General features: G+C 33.3%; 1 protein-coding gene across 6 annotated transcripts in view; it reads left to right on the forward strand.

Moving 5' to 3' along the window:
- Positions 1-27,949, forward strand: part of PDGFC (platelet derived growth factor C) — a 207,751-nt gene that overhangs the window by 85,960 nt on the left and 93,842 nt on the right. For 2 of the 6 annotated variants that reach the window (XM_070608823.1, XM_070608821.1), the window contains exon 2: positions 19,437-19,497. The exons of the other annotated variants lie outside the window; for them this stretch is intronic. Coding sequence is in view for 1 of the 2 variants with exons in the window: in XM_070608821.1 (XP_070464922.1) it covers positions 19,437-19,497 (61 nt within the window). In the remaining variant the exon portion in view is untranslated. The remainder of the gene's footprint in view (positions 1-19,436; positions 19,498-27,949) is intronic. 6 annotated transcript variants of the gene reach the window in all.

A 27,949-nucleotide genomic window follows, 5' to 3' on the forward strand; every position in this document is an offset into this window, starting at 1 on the left:
AGTCTGTAATAGACTGGATGCCATGTTATAATATATTTATCATTGTTGAAACCTGTTTGTAAAGAGGGTTGAAACTTGATCCATTATGGGACAGAGTCACATATTCATCAATCTGTTTATATATTCGATAAAATACTTTCCATTGAACTAGTTTCCTAATGTATATATGGTGTGGTTATATTTGGATATTAACAAATTGAATTTCACAATGTATTTTAAATTAAACATTAAAATTTCTCTTTTTCATTGTTGTAAATAATTAAGAAATTAGCACACAATTGTTTAGATTAAAATGTTTTAGAAGATACACGGACAAATAAAACTACAAAAAAATTGAAATTTCTCATTATCTTACTTCTGTATCTTATACATAGGAAGTCTGAAGAGACAACAAATAATGGTTATTTTACTTCTTTGAATCCAAGTACTCCTTTCACTGGTTCTAACTAGCCTGATTATTGACTGTTTAAGGTATTACATGTTGGAAAGAGAAATGGCCGGAAACTCCTATCTGTGAGTCAGATTTTCCTCTAGTCTGATAAAATGTAACTGCCTCCCAGGCTAGATTCTGAGTGATCTGTTAGCACAAGACACTTCAGGAAAAAGGCACATTCTTTATTGCCAGCGCACTGAATTTCTGCATAATGACCTTGGAAACTGTAGAAAGCCTTTCCCACAAGCCTAGACAAGTGCCTGGATGTGGGGTCTGTTTCTTGTCTCTTTTACCTTGGCATGAGCCCTGGGCTTGATCTTATAGATTTTTATCATTCTAGCTGAGAAAGAAGGAAGTCAGGTGAGAAGATAGGAAGTGCCCTTCCCAAATGAATAGGGAAGGCACAAGTTATCCTTGCTGTGTTTGCCTTCCCGTAGGTTTCCTCCTGATCTTGTTTAGCTTTCCTTCTTAGAGGCAATCTCCAAGGAGGATATGACCTTAAAGAAGAAAGGGATGTGGGGCCAGCCCCCTTGGCCTAATGGTTGATTTCGATACACTGCTTTGGCAGTCCAGGTTCAAAGGTTTGGATCCTGGGTGCAGACCTGTGCCACTCTCAGCCATGTTGTTGTGGCAACCCACATAAAAAATAGAGGAAGATTGGCAGAGATGTTAGCTCAGGGTTAATCTTCCTCAGCCAAAAAAAAAAAAGCATAAAGATCCACAATAGAATACATGCCTTTAATTCTGTTCTGCTAGAAGTCAAGGTGGATTAATTCTAAATGGCCTACAGAAATGGAGATCCTTAACTTCCCCCTCAAGATAGTTGTGTAAGTAATGTGTGCCAAAGGAGACCCTTATCTTGTGGATATGCTTGGATTCAGGTCCAATACTCTCAGCAAAGTGAAGGCTAGTTGAGAAGTAACATAGAATCCCTAATGGGCCCCCCTCATGTAAGATGATGTTGTTAATTAAATTTTCAATGAATTGAAATAGCAGTTTAGAAAATAACAGTTTAAATAAACATCTATAGGGGCTGGCCCAGTGGTGCAGTGGTTAAGTGCACACGTTCCGCTTTGGCGGCCCATGGTTCGCCGGTTCAGATCCCGGGTGCGGACATGACATCACTTCGCATGCCATGCTGTGGTAGGCGGTCCACATATAAAGTAGAGGAAGATGGGCACAGATGTTAGCTTAGGGCCAGTCTTCCTCAGCGAAAAGAGGAGGATTGGCAGCAGTTAGCTCAGGGCTGATCATCTTCTTCAAAAAAGACTGCTTGCTGTACGTTAGTGACACTTAATAGTAAATGGTGACTGGGAATGTTCTAGTTAATTTATTTTCTTCTGTGTATGGTAAATGGGCAGTGTAATCAATCAAGGCAATTATATTTGAATGTTTGCATTTTTAAGACGTTTTACAAAAAGCGTTAACATAGGCCCTGCCCCTTACCGTTCTTGAGGTAGACTAAATGTTAGCATGCGAAAGAGAAGGTAATGTAGTGCAGAAGGATGAGAAATAGACAGAGTCTGAGGATCACCTGAGTACATTTTCAGTATCAGTATCCAAAAAACCCAAATGGCTTGGATCCAGTCATTTCATTGTGTTTGGTCAAATATTTTTCATCTATAAATTAACAGAGTTGGAGCTGATGATCTCTAACGTCTTTTGCAACAGTACAGTATTGTGAAATCACAGAAAAATATAACAAGGTATAAAAGAATGCAGTATCGATTGATCTAGACAAAGACACATTCAGAAAAGTGCTTAGAGATGATATTATGGCTAGACCAGTGATGACATCAAGCCCAAGTTACTGAATAACATTTTCTAAGTTATATTGTGGAAGCTGAAAGGTGCAGATGTCTAATGATATAGTAACTATTCATTTAAACTTGGGCTTAAAATGGTTTGAGAAATCTGTTTCAAAATCTACTCCAGATTACTTTTAGTGAAAAGAATAACACTGAATAAAATTTAAATTTTTAAGAAGAGAGAAGAGTAATCCTTATTAACATGTAAGTTTCTATAATTATAAGTGTTATGTGTGGCATATATTAGCCTTTGAACCCTGTATGTTTATATATTTAAGGTGGTAGTTTTAACTGTTTTACAATATGTTTTTGAAGACTTTTTTAGGTTGTCTTATATTTAGAGCATTAAATGCATATTTAAGGATAATTGCTTAATATTGTTCTATTTTTTCTCCACGTTAATTGAATTATATGATTAGTTACACTTCTGTATTGTGCCTTCAAGGAGATAGGGAGACAATGCTTTTAAGGTTTTTGAGTCTTGATGCAATTTAAAATCTTTTCATCAGAAAATTTGATTAGAATTTACAAAGGAATTAAAAGGTAGGTAATGAATGCCAACCTTTTGAAGACTCAACTTTCAAAATAAAGAATAGATTTTCAGTTGTGGAATAATGAAAAAGTAGGATATATAAGACATGGGAGACTTACGACTTGAGATATAAACATCCAGCCTGGAAAGTAAGTCTGCCTGGTAATCTATCATCATAAAAGTAATTGATAATTTTACTCTGCCAATTACTTAGCTGCTTTAAAGGAATTATATTTATTTCAGGAAAGGAAAAATAGTGTGTTATTGTTTAAAATTAGAACAATGAAAAATCTACACGTTCTATTCAGTAGCTAGAAAATGTCCATAAATCATGTTTTAGAATACGGGAATTTGGAGTAAATGCCCCATGGTTTGTAGAAAGGCTTAAACAAGGACTCTGATCAGCAGCTTTCTTCTTTATTATTAATGTACTATATTTGCTAGTGACACAAAATTGTTTGGGGTTTTTGTGTTTGGAGAATTCAGGTTTGTTATCTTTGTCACTGTTAGGCTTTTTACTAAAAAGAGGGATTCAAGAAAGTAAGTAACTTAAGAGAGGCAACAAGGAATGGAAATCTAAGATGCTTTGCTCTCTCAGCCTGCCTCTGCTTTGCTCCATGGGATTGGATGGTTGATTTTATGTCTTGGTAGATCACTTTTACTACCTGTAAGTGTAAAGCAAGTCTTTCAAAATACCTTGTGAAGATAACAAAAATTAGTTACTCTCACCAACCAGAAGGGGCAAACGTTTTCTTATTGCTATCCAAAGAGAGAATTATTTAAGGGTTAAATTTGGTTGTGTTTTTCAAAGTAAATTACTAAGGCTTCTGAAGGCTTTTCAATGTGGTGCAGCAAAGAAGCCTCCAGAAGGAAAACTGGGAAAAGGGGGAACTAATTTTTGAGCAAATATTATGCATAAAACACCCGATAAGACAACTGACATTATCTCCATTTACAGACGAATTATCTGGGGCACAGAGATGTTATGTAAATTAGTCATGATCACATAGCAAATGGTTGGGAAGGTTCAAAATCAGACACATGTCAATGATTTAGGGCCTATAAGGTGTCCAGTTCCATGTTAGTCTTTGGAAATGCAAAGATCAATTAGAAATAGGACTGCTTTCTGGGAATTCTTTGTAGTGGTAAGCCATTGTTCTCTCTAAAATTCTAGCTCTGTTTGTTTATTATAGAAGGGTATTGGAGATGGAGCTTACAGACTGTAAAGATTCTATCCTACTTAGAGGAAACGGAAGCAGAAAACTTTTTAAAAAGTGGACCAATGATTTTGTATTACTTCAGTCTGTACTGGGAAGCCATAAATGTTTTTGAGCAAAGGAATGACGTTATTTAAACTGAACTGTTAGTTGTGATTTTTTATCATTTTTGTGATGAATTTGATGGCTAGTAAAATTCAATCATCTGCCATATTTTGGTTGCATCCTACTTTTCTCAACCATTTCATGATGATTGCACCGCAGTGGACGTAACTGCCCCTTGCTCACACCCTCGCCAACAAATCTCAGCTTTACTCCTCTCCTATCACAGATCTAAATAACAGATAGCCATCCATCTATCCCACCCATTTACTGGTTTCATAAATATTTATTGAGTGCTCTCCACATGCAAGGCCCTGAGGTAAGCCTTGGAGTAGGGTGATGAATAAGGCAAACCTAGTCTTATTTCTAGGGAATTTATCTTCTAATTGGATAGGCAACAGCAAACAACAATTAGTCTAATTGCATTTATTATATGAGCTAAGAAAGATAAGTATAGCATGCTAGGAGAGCATGTTCCAGGGGTCCTGTCCCAGCATGGTAAATGAGGGAAAGTCTCCATGAGCAAATGACGTTTGTGCTGAGATCTAAAGGGTGAATAGAATTAACCAAGCAAGACAATTTGGGACGTAGACTGGGGGAGTGGGGCTTGGTTGGGGATCCCCAAAGGGATGATCTCAGAAGAGGAGATAGCTTATTCCATTTTATTCCACTTTGGCCTCTTCTGAATTTCTTAGCACTTTAGTGTTTGTACCGGTCATTTAGATTTTATGAAATAAACATATGAAGTAACACATTATGCTTTGCCTTCCTTCATGACTCTACATTCTTAGAGTATTGGAATTGACACTTTAACCATCACAGTGCCTTGAACAATGCTTTGCATATTGTATTTGCCTAACTGATACTTGATATAATATACTAATAGTTTTTGCCAGATTTGGAATGGAATCAAGAAAAAGGAAGGAATTTTTATAGAAATAACCTATACCTACATCACTTATCCGATTATAATCTCACAATTTACCTAGAATGACTTAGTTATGGTCATTTAAGTGTGCCTTTTAAAATTTGTCATCAGAAATTTTAGACTAAAAGAGAGCAGTGTTGAAAATGAAACTATTTCTTATATATCTAGAAAGGTGTATCGTTGTTATGTAATATTGAAATGATTTGAGACGTTTAGATGAACAGGCCACTCTTTTTTTAGATTACATACGATTTTAGACTATTGAAAAGCAGAATACAGATGTATTTGATTTGTTAAATGAAGATATATTCCTTAGCTTGTACTCTTAGGAGAGGACAGGATATTGTGCTTAGGAATTTTACTGCCATTTTTTGCTTTGATGGTGTTTCAACAAATGAAAATAAGGTAACAATGAGAAATACTTCAAAGTTTCATAATTTTAATAAAGATACTCTTATCCTAACAGGCAATATGAAAAATAGCATATGTTTTTATATTTTAAGTATTTAATATTTCAAAGTTCTCGCCAGAAATTCTATATTATGTAGGAGAGAACTGATGTTATAATCTCATATTTAAAGAAGAGTTAAGTAGAGAAATAAGGAGCAATCCTGGTAACTGAGACCCTTAGGAATGTGAAAGTGCCTAAAGTTTTTATAGACATCAGTCTTAGTACAGTATATAAACACTGCCTCCACGGTTGTGTGTAATTTCTCTGATTCAGTTTTCTCATCTGCAAAATGGGAGGTTAAGTAGTATCTATTTCAAAGGTGTGAGGAGAAGAGTAGACAGAATAAATAATCTGAAGTTTTTACTTGAGGATTTTTTTGCCATACTTTTATAATTTAAAATATTGTGAAGAAATAATTAGGAATAGATCTTCTTTCATTAAGTTTGTAAAGGACATGGGGAAGCCTTTTCTCTGCTACTCAGGTCATTGTTTTTTGTTTTTTTTTTCAATACAACAAACTATTTGTGTTTGATTCCATTTCTGTTCCAACTTTTATATTTTCTTCCTCAGGAGCATCTATCCTTCTTAAGCTGAGTCTCCATTCTTTGTGTACCTTATCTGTTAACTTCTTCCACGTCTCAGGGTTAATGGTGCCTCAGCATTTCATTGATAAGGTAAAACAGTTTTAAAAGTATTTGTTCGAGTTTCTGTGCTAGATCACTTTTGAGATACATTTTTCCTCTGATTTGTCAGGTAATATTACCTTTTGCTTGTCCTGCAGTATTTTTATTCATAGTCTCCATGTATTTATTTTACCATTTACCTTGTTTGAATGAAGACACATCTGGGGAGACCTGGTTTTACAGGCAGATAGGGTGTGTGGCCTTCCTTTTCGTAGCTCATCATCCATTTGAATGATGGTCATATTCCCTCTTCCTCTAGAAGGACTAGAAGTAACTAGAGGGAAAGTTGCTGTGCTTAGATTCAGCCCAGTTCCCAGTGAGGTTGGGGTATCTTTAATCTTTTTCTGCTTCAGATTCTGTTGTTCTGATCCAAAAAGAGGACAGCGTAGACATCTATAAATCCTGCCATATGCGGTTCCCAGGCGTATATCTGAATGCACCCTGCTCATAACAATTCACCTTCTGGACGGCAGTTTTAACACTTGACATCTCTCTTCCTTCTTGCATTCATGAGTTATTTTTGCTTTGTCTTCTGATAATTGCAATATCTGAATGGTCGTACACATGAAGGGCTGTGAATACACCTAAAATGGCTCTGGCCATTTCCCAAATAAGTTATAAAATAGAGGAATGTTTGTTTTGTCTGGCATAAATCCAGTGTTTTTGACTAAGAGGCCGCTGAAGGGAAGAGGCAGTATCTTCCTTCCTTTTTTCACATGGATTAGCTTGGTTTCATGAGATAAATCATAGATAAGCTACTGATTTATTTTTCATTTCGGTTGCATTGATGTTATCATTTGTGGAAATTCTTCCCAGATTGTGTAAGATCTGTTTTGCCAGTCACAGTTTTCAGTTATATTTGAGTTTTCATTGTTTTCCAGGGTCTATTAAATTAAAGTTGTTCTAGTGACTGGCCCGGTGGCATAGTGATTAAGTTTGTGTGCTCTGCTTCAGTGGCCCAGGGTTCATGGGTCTGGATCCTGGGCGTGGACCTACGCACTGCTCATCAAGCCATGCTGGGGCAGGGTACCACATACAAAATAGGGGGAGATGGGCATAGATGTTAGCTCAGTGACAATCGTCCTCAAGCAGAAACACGAGGATTGGCAACAGATGTTAGCTCAGGACCAATCTTCCTCACCAAAAAAAGAAAAAGCTGTTCTTACGTTTGAGTCTTCAAAACTGGATATCTAATAAATATTTTAAATATTCAAATAAATATTGATATACAGCCTGTAATCTATAATGTTTTAGTCTTAAAATTCTTTGAAAATGGCCATCATTATGGTATATATTAATTTTCTTTTCATGTTTATTATAGTTAAGACACTTTGTTTACTATATAATACACAGCTATACTTATCACATTTTGTGAACATTTTGTAATTTAGTGCCTCATATCAGAGCTAATGTTCAAAGGGTGTTAGATTGTTACTTTCACAGTTTTTACCAAAATAGTATTCATCTGGGCTGTTGGTCACTAAATATTTTTCCTTACATTGAGGAACTTTTTTCTTAAAGAAATAGATTTTTTAAAGAAGTGGTAGGAAATGTCCATGGAAACAAAATATAATTTATATATAGTTAGTATAGATTAAAGTGAATAATCAACTGTTAAAATAAAGAACATGCCTTTTTTTGTGTTCTAAACAAAATCGTATTAAGAACCACCAGTGGTGCAGTTACCACACTTTCAGAAACAGTGGTCCGGAACAAGGATTCTGAACTGCATAGCCAGCAAGGAGGCTGGTGTCATGGTCACTCTTGGAGTTGAGGATGAGGGCATGGGTGCTGTGGTCAAATGCTTCTTCCTCAACCTGTCCCTGTGAGCTGCTAATACTGCTGGGTAAAAAGTAATTGGAAAAAAACTTATCTCAGAAGGAGGGTAGTTGTAATAAACAGTAAATATTTTGTGTATTTTGTAAATCTCATTATCCATTTGGCATTATATATACACTTACTTTCAGTTTAAGCGTTTTTAACAAAAGACTAAGAGTACAAATGACTTTGGTAATTCATGGCAATCCTAAAATGCCTATGTACTTAAAAGCTTATTGTGTGCAGAAGCATTTCTTATCAAATATCAAATCATTTGAAATTCTATATTCAGTAGCATTAACCTGGAATGTTTGAAAGGAAAACAGAAGAAGATGTATTTTGTGGCTTAAGTAATTTCCAGTCTAGTTAAGGAGATAAAATTTAAACATACCCTTCAATTAAAGAAGAGTGAAGGCCTGTAAGCTTAAAGTGCAAATGAGTGAGGCTGACAGATGCGCCTCAGGCCTTCCTGGGTGAGATCATTGTGTGCTATAGGTCCAGGCTTTGGGTAAGAAGCCAGACTCTGGCCGGCCCTTTGAAGCCTGAGTCAACAGGGTATTGCAATCGGAGTGCATCAAAGCAATACCACCAATAATGTTTGCTAATGTGTGTGCTAGAAAAAACAGATTCTTAATCAGTTTTTTGGATTTAAAGATCTAGCCTTGTTTATGTTTCTTCCAGGCCCTAGACTCCTTGCTCTGGTTACCCAGAAATCCACACCTGTGGCATATTGTTTTACATCTGGGTTCAGTGCTGTGTGTGAGTGTGTGTGTACATATATGTGCACGTGTGTGTATATATTTACGTACAAATACATTTCATATATTATCACATATAAAATAAGCCTGGAAAATGACAGCAGCTATGACTGTTGTGTTAAATGTGGTCTGGTAATAACCAGAGTGGGCAAAGCTATTAGTTTTAATCTACAGTAGTAGATTAGAGTTTTAGTGATTGTATATTTTGCATGTTTCTTCTTGAGGTTTATTTTTTGTTATTCGTTCTTTATTAGTTTTTTTCCTTTAAAATGTGCCATTGAATTATTGAGAACCAAAAAAGTATAAATTTCTTAGAAAAACTATTTGAGAACTAGGTTTCAGAGTTATATAATAAGTAGTAGTACAAAATTTAAGCATGAAATCAATACATCCTTGGGTGACAACTTCCTCTTTCTGGTACACACATGATCAGGATTCCAATGTTTACTTACAGTAATTTTTAAATGTTACAGGCTAGCCTATGACTTTTATAAATCATCCATAGAATCCATTTAATTTGGAATAATATTTTTAAAATAGTTTTTATTTAAGCTTTTGCCTAAAGTATGTGCTTAAGCAGTATATTTTCCTGAATAAATGATTTTCCTAGAGTCTATCTTAACTCATTTTCATTTGAATTTAATACTTTAAGCACAGTTTATATTAATCCATATGCAAAAGCATAAATATGTATGTGTTGATCAAAAATGATTAAAAGCTATAAAATAGCTGAGAATAGTAACAGATGAGGTCTCTTAGGCAAGGCCCATTAAGAGTAAATTTCTTCATTTTAATTTTCTTTATTATACCGGCATCATTTCTTATCTTCAGTCAAGTTTGTAAATCAAAAACTTGGAATGCCACATTAACTTTGTGGTTAGACTCACTGCATCCTCGTGAACTTGTTTGTTTTCTTGATTTCCAGTCTTTGCCAGGAAAATATTTTTAAATCTAATCCTTTTTAGGCATGTTCAACTATAAATTGCCTAGATTTGTTCCAGTTCCTTCCATTTGTCTCTTTTTTTAGTGCTAATATTTGCAAGGAATTTCTTACACACTTCCCATCATAAGCTGGTTAAAACATCTATGTTGGCATCTACTTAAGAGAAGTTGCAGCTGCTCCTACAAACCGAGCAGTTAACAGGAAAGAATACTAAAGATTATGGCCTTTTCCTTCCCACATGGGTTTTCTTTGCACAATACACCTAACACAAAAAAAGCTCCTGCTTGTGAACAGTTATTCTGTTTGCCTATGGGATTTTCCCTCCATGTTTCCTTTTAGTATTTTGAATCACTCAGCATTCAATGTTTTCTATTATCTTCTTGCCTTTACCTTTTCCTTTGTACACTTTCTTTAATTAAACTTTCCAACAATTTTATAAAACATAGCTTTTTTTTGTCGCATAAATATAGCAAGATATAATATACAAATAAATTGCATTAAGTTGGGTTAAACTTGGGGATACTGTGTGCACATGTACTGGTGAGAAAGTCACTTAATTACTCTTAGGAAATGGTTCTGTATTAAAAGGATTTCTTAATCTTCATGGAGTTTACGTGTCAACTGCATAGGAATTGAGCATTCTTTTGAAGCACTCATATATTTAAAAAAAATAAGTTGGTATTGATATGCTTAGCGGAAACTACTTTGTAATATCAGTTTACTTATAGGTGAAAAAGATAAAAGCCATTTAAATACAGCAAGGGTAACACCTTCAAGAAGATTATAGAGAAGAGTTAATTTCACAGAGACAGCATATTCAAAAGGAAACTTTCTTAGAAGTAGAAGATAGTATGTCATGTGCTCATCATTTCATTCAAGATTTAAGACAAAAACATTTCTTTAAGTTCACTTCAGCCTTGTGCTTTTATAACAGTATGGAATATTGTCTGTCTCGAAACACTTTAAACTTTAATTCTAATGAAATTACTCTGGGTGAGATAAATGGGTAGGAGTTGGGAGGGGAGGAAAAAAAATATCCTATTAAGGTAAAATAAGAGGAAAAAAGACGTTAAAGTATAATAAATGTGTGGAATGGAGTAAAGGGAAGAAGAAGTAGGGAGAGGCATGAAAAGGGGAAGTAAGTAAATCATTTTTGTTTCATAGACTCACCTAATTTATTACTGGCTCCTGGCTGTGTTTCCAGTCCTTTTGGTATCCTCTTGATAGATAAGAGGGTTACAAAATCGTAGAACAGTTAAAACAAACAGTCTGACTGTTATTGTATAGTTACATTTAAAGCATATCATTAGATAAATATGAATTTATTAATTTAACAAATATGTATTGTGTGCCTCCTGAGGGCAATGTATTATTCTAGTTGCTAAGAATGCAGGAATAAACAGTACAGACAAGATCTCTGCTTTCGAGGAACTTATCTTCTGGAAGGGACAGAAGGGCCCTAAAGCAAACATGTTACATAAGATGATTTCAAAGAGTTGTAAGTATAAAGAAAAACTTTAAAGTGATATGATGACAAATCCATGGTAAATATAATGAAAAAACTATCCTATTCATAACAGCTACAAAATTGCTACCTTTTAACTTATCCAATGAAATGTGTGCAAGATCTTTGTAAAGATAATTAAAACTTTATTGAAATAGTAGCTGCAAAACTGTTAAAGGCTGTGAATGTGACTTAAACTAGCGTGGTAGTTCTCGTGGTGATGGGTGAGGGAACCAAGATTGAGAAAATTTTAACATTTTGACATTCTTGAGGAATATAGCAGGGGTTACTTTTTCCACTATGCATTTGTTTTTATTTCATACGCTTAGGCTTTGGGATGTTGTCACAAATCTGATACTGGCATTTCCTAGTTGACAGAGGCCCGGGGGTTGCCATTGCTCATTGTTATGGGCAAGTTTATACTAGTTCCCTTTATTTTCAGTAGCTGTCTTTGGAGTTGTTCAAATAGTCTTAAAAAGAAAAAATACATAAAACATAAATAAATGGACAGAAAAATGCCACGTTTATCGGTGGGACAATTTAATATTACAGTTATGTAAAGTATTCTCAAATAATTTTATAAATTAAACATAATTTCAGTGAAATTCTTATAGAATTTCATGGAACTTGATCAACTAATCTGAAAACTGATGTGGAATACTAAAGGGCTATGAGTAGTCAAGGGATTAAAGCTTGTTATAAAGACAGTAAGTAGACGGTGTTTTTGTTCAAGGATAGGCAAATAGTACAATGTAAAAGAACAAAAAGACCAGAAATTGATTTACATACGTATAATAAATCGATATATGGAGCAGAGAATGGGGGAAGTCTGAGCTATGTAACATGAGATGTTTAGAATATTGGCCATCCAACTGGGAAAATATATAACATTAAACAGGACTCGTGCTATAAACAAAAATATATATTTTGAAACATTTAGGGGTGAAATATAAAATATCTTTTTGACAGTATAAGGTATAGTTTCTTAAATAAGACGCAAGACTTACAATTTGACTGTTAAAATTAAACTTTTGTGTATGACAAAAACCACACCGAAGTTTAAAAAATAAAAAATAAATCAAAACCAGCCTTCCTCTCAATTTTGTTCACTTAAAAATTTATTCTAATGCTAGATAGAGAAAGACAATCTCTGTATGACTCCACTCAAATGTGGAAGTTAAATGTGTAGACAAAGAGAACAGGTTAGTGGTTACCAGGGGAAAGGGGGGTGGGGGGTGGGCACAAAGAGTGAAGGGATGCACCTACAACGTGATTGACAAACAATAATCTACAACTGAAATTTCACAAGGTTGTAAACTATCATAATCTTAATAAAAAGGAAAAAAAATTACTCTAATAAAAGCAGACATGAATATGCATATTGAGTGAAATATGTTTAATTTCTAAATTTATTCCTTGAGGAGTTATGAGATTATCAGTATTCATTTTAACATAGAAAATTTGTTTGACATACAGAAATATCCTAGTAGGACACAAATATACTGTTGCTTGGGATGAAAAAACTGTTGAGTCAAAGGACTGGATAACTGAACCTTTATTAAAGAAAAGGAAGATTGCCTTATGAGCAAATTGAATAATTCATATTGAAGACAGTTGCAAAACAACGATTACCAATATGTATTAAGCATTAACCATGTGGTAGGCCAGGTTTTATTTAAAATTCATCTCGATCATATTGAATTGAATTGACCATGTAACATCGTAAACAAAAGTTAAAGTGAAAAATGATGAGATTTTGAGGCTAACTGGCTGGTGAAATGGTGATTCCATTAATACATGTTAGGAAATAAGGTAGAAGAGCAACTAGACCTCACAAACGATCGTGAGTTTGGAGTAGGATATATTGATTATAAAATCAGTCTCTGAAAATGTGTGTATTGCTTACTTTTTTAGTTGTACTGAAAAAAATAGTATGCTTCTAATTCTGGAGAGTTGTTTTTCCGTATCCTTTTTCATTTTTCTTGGGTGTTTTTGTTCATTTTAAAGCATTATCAGATTGATTCTCTACCAGATGCACTGACCTCTCCTTTGTATTTTCAATGCCGGTGACAGATAATCTTTAAATAGGAATGGTTGCACAGGAATAATTTTTAGAACAATTTGTTTTCACAGTACTGAAAACTTTATTTGACTTTAAAATAACCTAGGAAAGATTTAGTTTCCAGCTCAACAATTATTTTTACGTTAGATAAAAAAAAGAAAAATGTCATTTGAAGTTCCAAAGTACTTCGCTGTGTTTTTAGTGACAGGTATGACTGTTACGAAATCTTTTACATGCGTGACATTCATAGTATTTAATATATTGCCCTTTTTTCCCACAAAATATTCATTTCGTTTCCTCACATGACCTTACTTTTGTCAGTGAATCAAGTGATTTGGTCTTTTTTGCTTGAATCCAACTTTCATATTTTTCTTTTACACTTATATAGATTCTTAGCACTCCCACGAATTCTTTTTGTATTTTGAGTTTATGGTTTTAATTTTAGGAACTCTGTTTAATGTAGAAAAATATTAAAACTAGCTATAATCACATACCTGTGAACAGCAAGAGAGAGGAATAACTTAAAATGTGAACCTCATGAAGTTGTGTTGAATATTTTTCAATTCTCTAACCCCTCTCTAAATAATTTGCCGCTTTTCTTAAGGTAACAGCAGGATGTGGGAGAGCTGATCATTAAATTCAGTTGAATTGATAGATAAGTAGCTTGGCCTTGGCCATGATGTTAAACACAGTTCCTTTCCACCACCTTCTAACACCCAGATCAACACCAATCGCTACCACCTCTTGAAGCAAAGTGAAATCTTAAAGATTGCGAATATGGAGACTTACTATATGTCTTTAAAAGTCACTTAGTTCAAGAGGTAGATGTGTCACCTAGCCTTATTGCTTAGAGCTTTGTAGCTAACTCTTGAATATGTAGCAGTGAGCCAGGATTCCAGGGCAGCAGCCTGGCTCCACGTCATGTACTTTAACTCAGGGCAATATTTAGGCATAGTTCTGAAATGTAATTCTACTCAGAATATGTTCTGCACATGATTTAATAAAATTTCAGCTTAATATGCATGCTAAAGTATTTTATTCTTGAATAAAAGATGAACTTTGTGGGTAAAGAAATATATATATTTTAATTACAATTTAACCCCTTTATAGGACTTTTATTATATTGGCCTTTTTATACTATACTCTACTGGTGTACTATACTTTTTATGGAGAGGGAGTAAATGAAAAGTAAAAAAGAGATCACAGTTACTGTCTTCCCTATCCCACTTATACTCTTCAATAATAAGCAGAGAAGTGATGATGTTTCCAGATCATTATATGAGCCTGAAGGATGATTAGAAATGTACTTAGTATACAATATTTTACCATAAATTTTCTGCACTGTTCTCAATAAACCACTAAAGGAGAGCAACTATTTACTGTACAATTTTCAAAAAAAATTTTTAGTTAATATTGAGTGAAAAATTCCGTTGCTTATATACAATTTAAAATATTTAGTATTATCTTTTTAAATGTTCTTTAGTCTCATTTATGTAATATAAAGTCTGGTGAAAGATTTTAATTATATTACTGAAACTTCTTTATGAACCAAAAAAATAACAGCATATTCAATCCTTGCTTCACTGCTTTTCAACCTGACTGAACAGGCCTTTTTGCTATTAAAAAAAAAAAGTAGAGGAAAATTTTAATATTGTCTTAAGTATCTTCTGAAAATGAATCACTCTCAGTTCAGTCACAAAAGTACTAGGATCAAATTGGATGCATTTTATTCGATCTGACCCACCTTCATGGCTCAGGACAACCACTGCCATCTTAAAACACGTGAACTCCTGCTACTTCTCACCCTGAGGGTACCATTTACGGTTGCCATAAGAGCAAAGGGTTTTGTTATCAATCTGTGCCTGCAATTTGAAGCATCTTCTCTGGCAGGGTCTACATTTGTCAGTACTTTTTTGCTTCTCTGTTCATGGTGTCTTTATCCAGTTAGAAGTTCTCTCGTTGGTAAAGTGGTGGTGATAGAGTCTCCCTCACAGTATTGCTCTAAGATAGCTCATGTGAATGCCCAACAGTTTCTAACCTACTCTTGGGGCTCAAAAAATTGGAACTGCTCTTGTCATTCCACTTAAAAACTCTTATAGTAAATAAGTCTTTCTCATTGAAACATGAGCGCAGTTAAATTATCTGCTATATTCTTTTATATATACATTTCTTGATAACGAATCTTTAAATTTTCTCCGGAAAAGATCATTATTTTAGTGAACTTAAAGAATTCTTAGATTGTTCTGAATTACACATTGTAGATATATTTTTCTGGAAAATATTTTAGATACTTTTATACAGTTGCTGTGGAAGTCTATGAAATACTGTCACTATCTTTGTGTAAAAACGTGCTATATCTATAATACTTATGTGTAATATATATTATTTATATTATATATTACATATATGTATAACATATATGTTTATATATATTATGTGTATATATATGTATATCTTTTTTCAACTGACTCCAAAACTCAAGCTAGCCTTTCAGAATCCATTTCTTTCTTAATCCCTGATTGCTAAATTGGTTACTCTCTTCCGCTGATATATTTGACCGCAATGCACTTTTTACCCATCTGATCCTAGAGTGAAGAATTCATTGTTTTGCTTTATAATGGACAAGTTATTTCCTAGTAAAGTGCTCTTAACCTCAATTTCATGGATCAAAGGATTCATAGATAGTTTCTAGGGGCCAGATGAAGACTCTGAAATTGTATGCTACTGTGTGAAAACTATGAGAGTGTGCATTCAGATACATAATTTTCTGGCTTGAGCATCCATACCTTTCATCAGATTCTCAAAACTTTCTCAAGCCATTGGTTTAGAAGGATAAAGAAAAAAATAGCTCTTGTTTTTATACTTTGTTCAGAAGTTTAACATACTTGAGGAATTCTGAAACCTAGTTTTATAATTGGAGCAATTATAAAGGAACAGAGGATTATAGACATTTAGCAAATCATGTCAAGCTTTGTTTTTGTCTCAGAAACTTCCTACATTATTATTTTCTTCTGTCTAGATCATCCTGCTGGCATGCTCTTTATCATAATGGTACTACTGTATTATTCCACTATACCATAATACTTACAATCTTTTCTAAATATTACCTATTCTACCTGTCATCTGGCACAAAAAAATTAAAGCATAAGGCGATGTTGGAATTCTGGTAAGAAATGGAATTTTGAAGAGAAAAATCTCAAATTTGTCATTGCTTATTATATATGTGTTTTTCCAAAGTCTGGACAAGAGAATGAGGATTATCTTTTTTTAAAACAGATGCTCACTTTTTTTTTTTTAAGATTTTATTTTTTTCATTTTTCTCCCCAAAGCCCCCTAGTACATAGTTGTATATTCTTCGTTGTGGGTCCTCCTAGTTGTGGCATGTGGGACGCTGCCTCAGCGTGGTTTGATGAGCAGTGCCATGTCCGCACCCAGGATTCGAACCGACGAAACACCGGGCCGCCTGTAGCGGAGCGCGCGGACTTAACCACTGGGCCACAGGGCCAGCCCCAAAACAGATGCTCACTTTTGATTTCAGAAAGGAAAAATAATTTCTTCCCTGAATATAATGCTTTGTAGATGAAATTTGCAGTTGTTGGAAGTTTTGTTTTAGAGAGCTCATAAATCATGATGAAGTAATTCCAAACATGAATTTAATATAACTCTAATTAATAGAAACATATTTGATGACATGGCAGTAGGTTGCTGGTGTCTTTTCATATAATGTGAGGGGTTTTGGTCAATTCTTCTTAAGCCAGTGATCTTTAGAAAGTAATGATAGACCAGGAATCAACCCATATGTCAACCTTTATATCTACTAAATTTTCTTTGTAAATGTTTGTGAGTGAAACATGAGCTTTATTCCTAGGCACTTCATCCAGTCAACAAATATTTATTAAGTGTGTATTATATTTTAGGCACTGTGCTATGTTTTAGGTGATACAATAGTAAAAAACAAAACAAAAACCTAGGCAAAATCCATGATCTTTTAGAGTTTGTTAATTAAATTACACGCAGATGTTTTAAAAACTAAATATTTGAGTAAGTAAATGAATATGTATATGAGACTTGCATCCATTGTGAAGGATAAGCAGTTTTCACTTTTAGTACAGTTTCATTTTTTCCATATTTTTTAGCCCTAATGATTAAGCACATTTTCAATGATCCCTCATCTTCTCTAAATTAATATGGAATTTATCATTTTTTAAGGCGTACCAAATCCTGGAAGAATGTTTACGATTAAAAGTAGAATTATCGTCAACCCTATTGTTCCAAGCAGTGGAATGGAGCCAGAATCCAGCAAATCAGTAATAATTAGTAAAAAGGTCTCCTGCTTTATTGCTAGTATTGGAAACACCTCACAAATAATCCCACTAAAAAGCAGTTAAACAGAAACAGTTATTAGGATTGTTGTTTCTGTTGCTGTTGTTTTAACCTACCTTGAACTAAAGTATGTAAATGTAATCGATTTTACCAAGTTTATGAAAACAAAGAGAAAGTTCTATACAGTGGGGTAAGTTGAGTAAGGATGCTAACAGGAAAATAGACGCTTAAGAATTGATTACACAGATGTCCAGGTTGAAAGATTTCCTGGAGTTGTGTGATGTAGTGGAAAGAGAATAGAATTGAGACTCAAAAGATCTGGATTGAAGGTTAACCTTGTCATTTGTCATTAGGGTAACCATATGTCCAAGTTTCCTGGGGACCATCATGGTTTATGCCTGTTGTTCTGACACAATTAATAACACCACCCACCTTCATTGTTAAGAATGTATTGGTTTGGACAAGAAATTTTATGGTTGATTTACTGTGGCAACCAGCTCTATTTCACAATAATAAAGTTTGCATGACACATTTGATTTTTAAGATTGTTGTGATAACCAGAATAATCTTATGTATAGGAAAATATGTTGTAATCCGGAAATCATTATAAGAACTATAAAGTGGTATACAAATATTAGTGTATTCATTTGGACAGAGTGATTAAGATGACTGTAAATAAAAGAAGGTAGTTTTATTTTAATATAATTTAATTTTAATTCTTGAACAAGTTGGTATTTCTCTTGTTTGAGTAGTACTGTCATGCCCTATTTTTCCAAAGTGCGTTGTGTTGAAATCAAGTCACAGACTATGACTACAAGGAATATTGAAGCTTAGACTTTCTTTGTGATAAGAATAAGGGATATAATTAAAATTTCAACAGGTTTCCTAAACTGAGTGAGAAAAATGGTACTAATTATTTCATGATTTTATCAGTATTCAATTCAATTTTAAATGTTCTTATAGTTTGCTTCTTTACCATCTTCAAGCGGTACTTATGTGTCTTTCTATTAGCTTTGGAAAATGATAATAATTTTATTATTTTCATAAGCCATTATTACTAATCACAAATTTTAATGCTTCTCCCTATGAATTTGATCTTCAGTGAGCAATTTCTCAAAGAAAAGCATTTTCATGCGGCTCTACTCCTGAACCCTGTTTTATTTCAGATGATCCGCTTAATCTCGATAAAATGGCTGCACTGTAGCTTTTTGAATTTCTTCCCAAGAAGCTGGCAGAGGACTTGTGTTAATTTGAAACAAAGGAAAACCAGTTTTTACCAATAGCAAATGAGTTTCCAACAACTTCAAGGTCCTTTTATCAGTAGGAAGAAGAAACTAATTCTGCCTAAATCTGAGAAGCTGTTAACTGAACGTCATGTGGACTACAGAAACTTGGCAAGCAGGAGTCAGCTCACCATATGGAACTTTTAAAAATATAGTTTCTGGGACAAGATGTTTGGGGATGATAATTACTACTTCACAGGGTTGTTAAAAACATTAAATAGATAATGTATATGAAAACATCTGGCTAGTAACCTGCAATTTTGAGTAGGTAGTCAATAGATATTTGTTGAGTAAATGAGCAAGATCTGGCAAGACTGAAGAGTCAAGGGAATATATCCTACAAAATAATGCTCTTTCTTTTATTTTTTTCTATGCCAGCCAAGACCCTCTCCCTTAAAGATTGGTACAAATGACCATGAATAAAAGTTCATTTGACTGACTCAGATAATCATTTTTACAAGCTTTATGTGTCTTTTCAATCATTCAAATTTTTTCTTACTTCCAAAATCTGAAATTGAAGATTCTGAACCACCTAGATTAGGATTTGAGGTCACCAAAAGACTCAATTTTACTATCTCCATCTACTGGCAGGGAGGAACTATACCCAAGCATCTGGACTGGCATAGAAAAGAGGAGAAAGAACATTTAAAAGGTAAGCAAAACATATATTTTTATTTACTCTGAATTTTTAAACTTTTCTGATACACTCTAATATACTCTCCCATAATTAAGGTTGATGTAATGAGTCATATTAAAGAAGAGAATTTGTTTAGGTGGTGTAATATTCTTATCTGATTCTTCAACATGAACAAGTGTAGACTTGAATGCCTTTCTTTCGTAATGGGAGTCTTTTCTATCCTTTCACTTCTACATTTCTATCTAGTTGTTCCAACACTCCAGTGCTGTTTTCATATTCCTAATAATCTTTAACTGCAGCGTGCTTACTGAAATGTCTCTATTCTCATTTCCATATTCTCTAATATGTTAAAGATAATTTCCCCTGGCAGATTATTTTGACTGTTATGGTGTAGACAGAGTAGAAGTATCTCTCTCCAAGTGTAATAATTGATTATTCTGGTATTTCTTAGACTTTTTTCCCATCCTTCATTTATAGTATTTTCTTTTAGCAGAAAGTACGGAGTAAAAGTCTTAAGACCTATTTCAGTCTGTATTTTTTTATTTTGGCATTTTGCTTCCCCATCAGAAATCTTTTGTTTGGTTGACTTGGTTGACTTTTAGCCAGAATATGACATCACAGTCAAATTTTGAACTATGATAACTGCTATTAAAATAAAAATTTTGATAGTTTGTGTGGTTGTGCAGAAATAGATCTCTGTAAATTTAAGTGACGTATTTTAAATGATTCGTATAGTTGTTCTTAAGGCTTATGTTATGCATATCTTTCTTTTAAAGGCCCTATCTCAACTTGAGAATAGGAGTAATATCCATTTGCCAAGATAATTAGTATTGTTACACTTGCTGTAATTAAGTATAATTTGTACTTTTTTTCCTGTTAGCTTTCTCCTGCTCTCCCTCAGCCCTTGGGCATTTTTTTTCCATCTCTTTGCTCCATTTTTTTGGACAGTGTTCCATTTCTTTCAGAAGAGGAAAGGATAGATTTATAGGGAACCTGGGTGAGAGTTTTTAAACATCAAAATTGGATTTCATGGGCAAGAATTTTCAAGGAAATGCTCTCTTCAAACAAGTCTGTTCACTTGCTGGGAGGTCATGAATGCAGCTGGTCCGTTTGCTGGCTGGGGGATTACAGTCATATAAACAGTGCAAATACCATAAAGAAGGACTCTCAAATCTTATTGTGGCTTCTGACAGTGTCCAGTCTGACAGACATATCCTCAAAGTCTTCACTGAGATCAGAAGATAGGGAAGTGGGTATTTTTGGATGATATTGAAGGAACTGGTGAATAATGAGGTGTTGGAGGATAATCTCTCGTCACAAATGAAACTTCTGGTGAAATTTGTAAAGTCTAATTCAGTCCCTATTTTGAATTTTTATTCAAAATCTATATGTTCTTGAATCTGTTCCATCCTTTGTTTCAGCTCCTCTTTTTAGACCTCTTGCCTCTGGATCTTTGGTTTGATTTTAAAACTATTGTCTTAAAGCCAGCTTTTGCTGAAGAATTCAGCTAACCGATCTATTCAAACCAGTTCTGGAATGAAATATACTTAACATCTTCATGTTTACGCTCAGTCATTCTTCTATAATAGACAAGATAGATGATAAAATAATGGAAGGTGAGATTAAAAAGCTTGGCATGATTAGGAATTCTCATCATCGTTATTAAAAATGTCTTTGATTTGAGATATAAAATTTAAGCAACTGATTTTCCCACCACAATTATGTATTGTATTATTAATATATGGCTTCCATTTCTTTTAAAAGCCTCACATTTATGTTTTATTCATATCTTAACATCACTTTAAGATTGGCAAGAGTTGTTGAGAGTCGAGTGTGTGGTGGGAAGTGATGTTTTCCAGCAGAGCAGAATGGTTAGAACTTTCGTGAACATAAATTCGTTTAAACTTAACCTGTGAGGGGCAATCATGTCCCAGTATAATTGCTCTTCATTTATTCCTGATATCATTATGTGGAATTACTCCTAAAACTAAAGATCTTGCTACAATTATAACTTATAACTATCAAATATTCCTAATGACAATGCAAACACTTTATCACTTACTGACAGCATTTAATAACATTTAAAACATAAGATAAGAGGACATGATTTGTATAAAAGTGACCAAATTTATTATTTTTCCTGTCTTTGAATATTATACATAAGAAATTCATAGGCTCATTGTGTACAAATTACATGCATCCGCCTTTGAACATGAAATGCTAAATATAAGTAGGGAGCAGTAAAATCTCATTTTTTTAGCATTAATGATTGCTGAATATATTAAGACTGAAATAAATATATTCTGATTTTGTTGTTTCTTAGGAATCATTTATTTTATCTAATTCAGAGTTTAAAATTAAATTTTAAATATTCACTAAAGGCCTGAAATAATGGCCTTATTTGCATTTTTTCTGTGAAAGAGTAAGTTTGTATTGATTACTTTTTCGTTATTATTTGCCCTGAAGAATTTTAAACATCTTCCCATCAAAATGTCAGTACTATATCTAGGCACTGTGTGCTCACAAGGAAATAGGTAGCTACATTCCATATTTGAACTTGCTGGTAAACTTCAATCTGAATGTTGTAAATTATATGTCCAGTGCAGATTGAAACTGACCGATATTGAGTTTCCAAAACAGATGAGGTGCTTTATTGAACGTATTTCTCCTAAATCAGCTTATTTGTTTGTTTAAAGTTATATAATATGAATTTGTGCTTAATCGCATTAGCCAGTTTTTGTCATAATAATATTTCATGTAAATGTATTTTGCTGATTAAAATATTTCAGAGCTCCTAATATTTTATGTAAACTTTCTTCATTGAATAATAGTATTAGTTCAACAAGAGAGTTGATTAAATGTTGCAAAAATGAAATCAATAGTGAATCTTTAAAGTGAATTTTTTTTTTATATAATGTGAATTACTCCCATTTTATCTCTATTCTACATTCTGCTTTTGACCTCTTTGTGGTGTATAAAGAAATGCACAATTTACCACAGAATAAAAAATAATAGCATCACCTAAACATGTTTCACTATAGTGGTGTGTGCAATTTTGTGTGTAGACCATTATGTTCATTACTAATTGGTGTATGGTAGAGGCTTTAAGGAGAGTCTGTGTTTATATACGTGGAAGCATAATAGGTAAGAAGATTATGTCAGTTTGTCTTCCATAATTGAGCCTTCATTTAAAAATGTTATAGCTCATTGTATGAAACCAAAATAGGTTATTTCTACCATTACCTTAAGGCTAAAGTACCATGATGTCAAATCTTTACCATTTCTATATCTCATGCCTCAATACCAGAAGAATTTTACAGACCTTACTTGCTGTATCCTTTCTGATGCTGATTTGGATATTTTAGAACATGAAAAGGGAACACTAATAATAATCACCCCAGGATGACCAGCCTAAACCAAGGTCACCCCAGGCAATGGCAAAACATTCACTATATAATGATTTTGGTTGTATGTATAAAAAATATTAACTCAAATTGGCTTAAATAGTAAAAGTGATTTATTTAGTCATGCATCTGAGAAGCCCAGAGATGGGATGAATTTATTGTGTGGTTTGAGCTGGGATCTAGCTCCATTTTTGTGTACCACCATGTATCTGCCTACTTCTGTGCATTAACTTTTTCATCAGACTGGATTCTGTTATGACAGCTGAATAGTAGTTCTGGACCATATTTCTGTACTCAAAATGGTCTAATTCCCAACTGTTGAAAAAAAAAGCCATTGGATTGACTCTGATTGACCCATTAGAGCATCCATGCAGTGAGGGAAATGGACTTATCTATTGATTTTCCAGGCATACTTCTGGGTAGGGTCAATCCAGCCTTTCTTTATCCAGTGGCTGTTTCATAGTGGTGGTGGGGGATGCTGGGAAGATGCTCACTATATTAACTCTCATTGTGTATGAAAGATTTGTTTTGAACTTCCTGAACAAGGGCCCCCATTTGTTACCGTTGCTCATAGTTAGGAGGCTAATGGCTGATTTCCTGGACTTCTCATTAGATAGAAAAGAATTCAAACTTTTTTAAAGATAGTGTCAGATCTAGGAAATGGCAAAATTTCTACAAAGTTCTCCTTTTCCTGCTTCTTTAATTAACCAAAAACTTGAAATCACTGCCTAAAAGTCACTTCTTCTTGCTTAATCAATTTGATCTTTGTGAAATTGGAATCCTTATACATATTGACCAATTTTGCATTGTCTTACATAGCAATGTCCTTTTTGCTGACAGAAGAAGAACTCGATACATGATAAATTTTCCTTCTCATTGTATTTGAATTAGACAGAATATGATGGACAAAGTTTCTCCTTCATGTACATACTGATTTGTAATTATCAAGGTGGTTAATTTATACATTTATCATTTCATTTGAACTTTAAAACAGCCTGTGATTATCTCCAGTTTATAAAAAATAAACTTCAATATCAAGTGTCTTGCCTAAAATAAATTTTATCATTAATTGATTCATATTTCAGAGTTAAGATAAAATAACTACAATTGTGGCATTCTCAGTGTGGTAAAATTATAGAACGTGTTTTATTTTTTAGAAATAAGCAAGCATATTAAGAAAATGGCAAATCTCAATAATGAGTACTCTAAGACCTATCACCTTCAGCTGAAATATATATGTAAGTTATAATAGATGAACTTTGAGTAAGATATCAAATATGAATTAAGAGACTTTAATTGGGGAGGAGTATAAATTGTAAAATCTTCTTACCCTTATATGTACAGTGTCTGAAAACTTAGGAATGAAGGATGAAATGTTGAAGTAATATGTAAAATAGTTTTTTGTCATATTCTGGGATATCAAGTTTCTCTATACTATCAGTATGTATTAGGTAGTGCCATGTACCAGGGACCGTGCTAGATAATGGTTATGGACTTCAAGAAAAATAGTTTTGCCTTCTAGGAATTCATACTATGGTAGAAAAGAAAATTAGTTCAACTCATACATTATGATTAAAATATGCAGTCCTAACGGAATAGACAATGAGAATGAAGAATTACATTCTAAAAGAGGTAACGTCTGAAGTGGGTTTCACTAGTTGAATATTAGTTTACTAGTATACCTAGTCTAGGAATGATACTAAGCTGTAGTCCTAGGAGTTGTCACATTAAGAGGATAAGGCTTTGTTTTGTTTTTGGTGTCCCAAACCCCTGGTCCAGTACATGAAACATGATAGGTTCTCAATATATGGTTTTTGACTATTCATTCCCTTGAGGAATAAAATGATTATCTTCTGGGATAAATGCAAGAACTTCAATTGGGTTTATTTTAAATAATTACATTTGTTTGAATGGCTTGCTTAATGTAGCAGTCTCTTATCTTTTCCTAGTGAATATTTATTCTTGCACTTTGTAAACAGTTGAGGTAGACAACACTAATGTTGATTGACCTTCTTTTATTTTGCTGCTGTTTTAAAGGCATCTGAAACAGTAGATGGAGCCAATGATAAAACAAAAACTAGAGTCTTAGTTCTCTGTATATTATTGTACTTTTGTATTAATAGTCAGAATTTAAAATATTAAGCATGAAAATGAGTATTTCTATATAGTTTGGAATTTATGGAGAGAGATCTGTTTGTGCTGTGGGGTTCAAGTATATCTTCTCGCTAGAGAATTAAGATTAGTGAGATTACTCAGGATTTTCTAGGCAAAAAGGTACCAACTCATGGAACCAGTGAAACTAGCTACATATAGACATGTATATATACACACATATACATATATATGTGTCATGTAATTTTAACCAACTTGTTAAAAGTGAAATTTGTTAATTGAGAGTTAATGCAAATGAAAGCAGAAATAGCTATATAAACAAACTGGCAAGATTAGGATAAAGGATTGTCACAGGTGAAAGAAATCATGAACAGAGCAAAGCACAAATAAGACCAGTGAATACGGATATTTTTCAAATATGAATTTGGAAATAGATGCAACTGACTATTACAGAAATACTTGTTTTTAAAACACAATTTGAAAATAATGTATGGTTGGAAGTAAACACATCAGAAATCTCACAGGACACCTGTGAAGTCTACCAGTTTACTGGTGACACATTGCCACAGGCTTGCCTGTGTGAAACAGGAACCAGCATTCTTCAGAACTCTCAAACTAGACCAAGATCGGAGACTTCTTTATACCTGGTTCTTAATCCTGCATTCTTTTCTGCTACAGTCAGCTTAAAACATTAGCATGGATGAGTTTTCTTTTTTGTGAGTTATGCATTATCCAGAAACCTTTTTTTCAGTATTATCTTTATTAATAGTACATTTTCAAGTATTGGAATTTTTATTGTTTTTATGACTCTCTTATTCCTATCCTCTTTCATTCATAATAACTATATCTCTAAGGGGACTAACAGTATGAAATCCCAGGCCAATATTTATGAAATAGCTTTGATTTTAATGCTAAGTTTATTGAATACATACAGATATATAAGATTCTATATAACTGAATTGTATGTGTATGTATATAGTCAACAATTTTATACTATTTACGTTATTAATCTCCCTTCTTTTCCTTTTCTTTTCTATTTTTCTTTCATTTTAGTTTTCAATACTTCTGCCCTAAGGGGAGTTCAGCAGGACAATGTGAAATGATTTTTAAAATTTAGTGTTTATATGTATTTTCGTTTTTCATGATGAGCTATCTAAGGTGAACAAGATTTATTCATGTTTAGGATACTTTGCAAAAGGAGTATGTTGTGAGTACTTGAGTGATTTCACTACAAACATGTGTTTTATTTCATTAGTACTTTAAGTGTACTGTCCATTGGACACAGGAAAAGGAAAAATTTAATAAAATAGTCACAAAATATGTACTTGCCTCATCCCTAAAATACTAGTAAAGGTATATGTTTGGAAAGATGAGTTTTTAAACAACAGAACTGTAAGTGCAGAGTCTTAATTTGGTAGAACTTAATGTTTGCTGCTTTCTTCTTTTTTTTTTTTTTTTGATAATAGGCCTAGTTGTCTGAGATTTACATAAGACTTTGACAGTCATGTACAAACCGTATGTGTTTGGTGGCAAACCTCGTTGCATTTTGAGATGAATTTTTGGGAGCAGCAATTTAACCTAAAAGGAAATTTAGAATTCTTTTACCACAAATAAGGCCTAGATTTTCAGTCTTTAAATTATGTTTAAATATATCTCAATGGAATTATGAATTATAAAGGAAAAAAACAATGTAAACACAATTTAAGTATATACATTTTAGCCATGAGCTTTTTTGATTGAAGATGTAAAAATAGAATTCAGTTCTTTTAGTAGCCATGTAATTTTCTAGGTTGTATATGAAAGAATAAACTCTGCTGCATTTGTAGAATGCCTTAGATGATAAAAGGTATTTGTTTTGAGGCAAAATGGGGGCAAATATTAAAGTTTAATAAATGTGATTAGGAAGATTAATTCATTAAAAAGAATTAGTTGCAAAAAGGAGAAGGACTCTTGATATAAACACCTGGTATAAACACCTCTGAAAAATGTAGCTTATTGGAAGAAAATGTAGAGATTGGGGAAAATTTAGCGATTTTAACTTGTTAGATCTTTCTGTGTTCTTAGAAGATATACTGGTCCTAAATTTGCATAGAAAAGGTATTGATTATGTTAATATAACCAATAGCAGTATCAAATATTAGCACCCAGTACGAACAGAGAACATATTTCTGCATAGGTTACTTACTACTGACCACAAGTTTCGGCACTGAGAAGAATAGTGGCGTTAAATTATTTATTTAATTTAAAAATCCTATGGTACTTAAAGCATATTTACTAATATTATGATATTCCCCATGATGTGCACTGTATATATTAAAAAAAATTATATTTGTCTTTACTTTGTCTTCCTAATTGTAAGTTAGACAATGTAAAATAGTGCTTACCAGATATTGTTGAAACAGCCAAGTTTAAGAGAATGAAAAAACTGCTTTAAGAATCATAACTACAACTTGTTAAAATTATTTTGGGTACTTTAACATTAAAACAGGTTATTCTTTAACCTTAATACTATTCTAACTAATGAGTGAACCTTGACATTAATTCTTAAATTCAAGACGTTTCTTAGGGCAATATTCTTAAATTGCATTTTATCAATGTGCAATAATGTGTTTTCAGTGACATAAATACTAACTGAAAATTTGCTACCATTACTGTAATTTCTGTTGAAGAATGAGGGGCTGAGGGGAGGGCTAAAAAGGTAAAGGGGCACACGTATAAGGTGATGGATGGCAGCTCAATTTTTGGTGGTGAACACATGCTATACGGAAGTCAAAATATAATGATGTACCTCTGAATTTATATAATGTTATCAAACAATGTTACCTCAATAAAAAGAAAATAGACATGAATAAAACGGAAAGAATGGGTGCAAAAAGAAATTCTTGCAATCCAAATAGCTTTGTGCACAATAAATATATTAGTTTTCTAGTAATATGTAAGAAATCATGAAA

This window comes from Equus przewalskii, chromosome 2 (genome assembly GCF_037783145.1).
Source record: "Equus przewalskii isolate Varuska chromosome 2, EquPr2, whole genome shotgun sequence".
Taxonomy (NCBI): domain Eukaryota; kingdom Metazoa; phylum Chordata; class Mammalia; order Perissodactyla; family Equidae; genus Equus; species Equus przewalskii.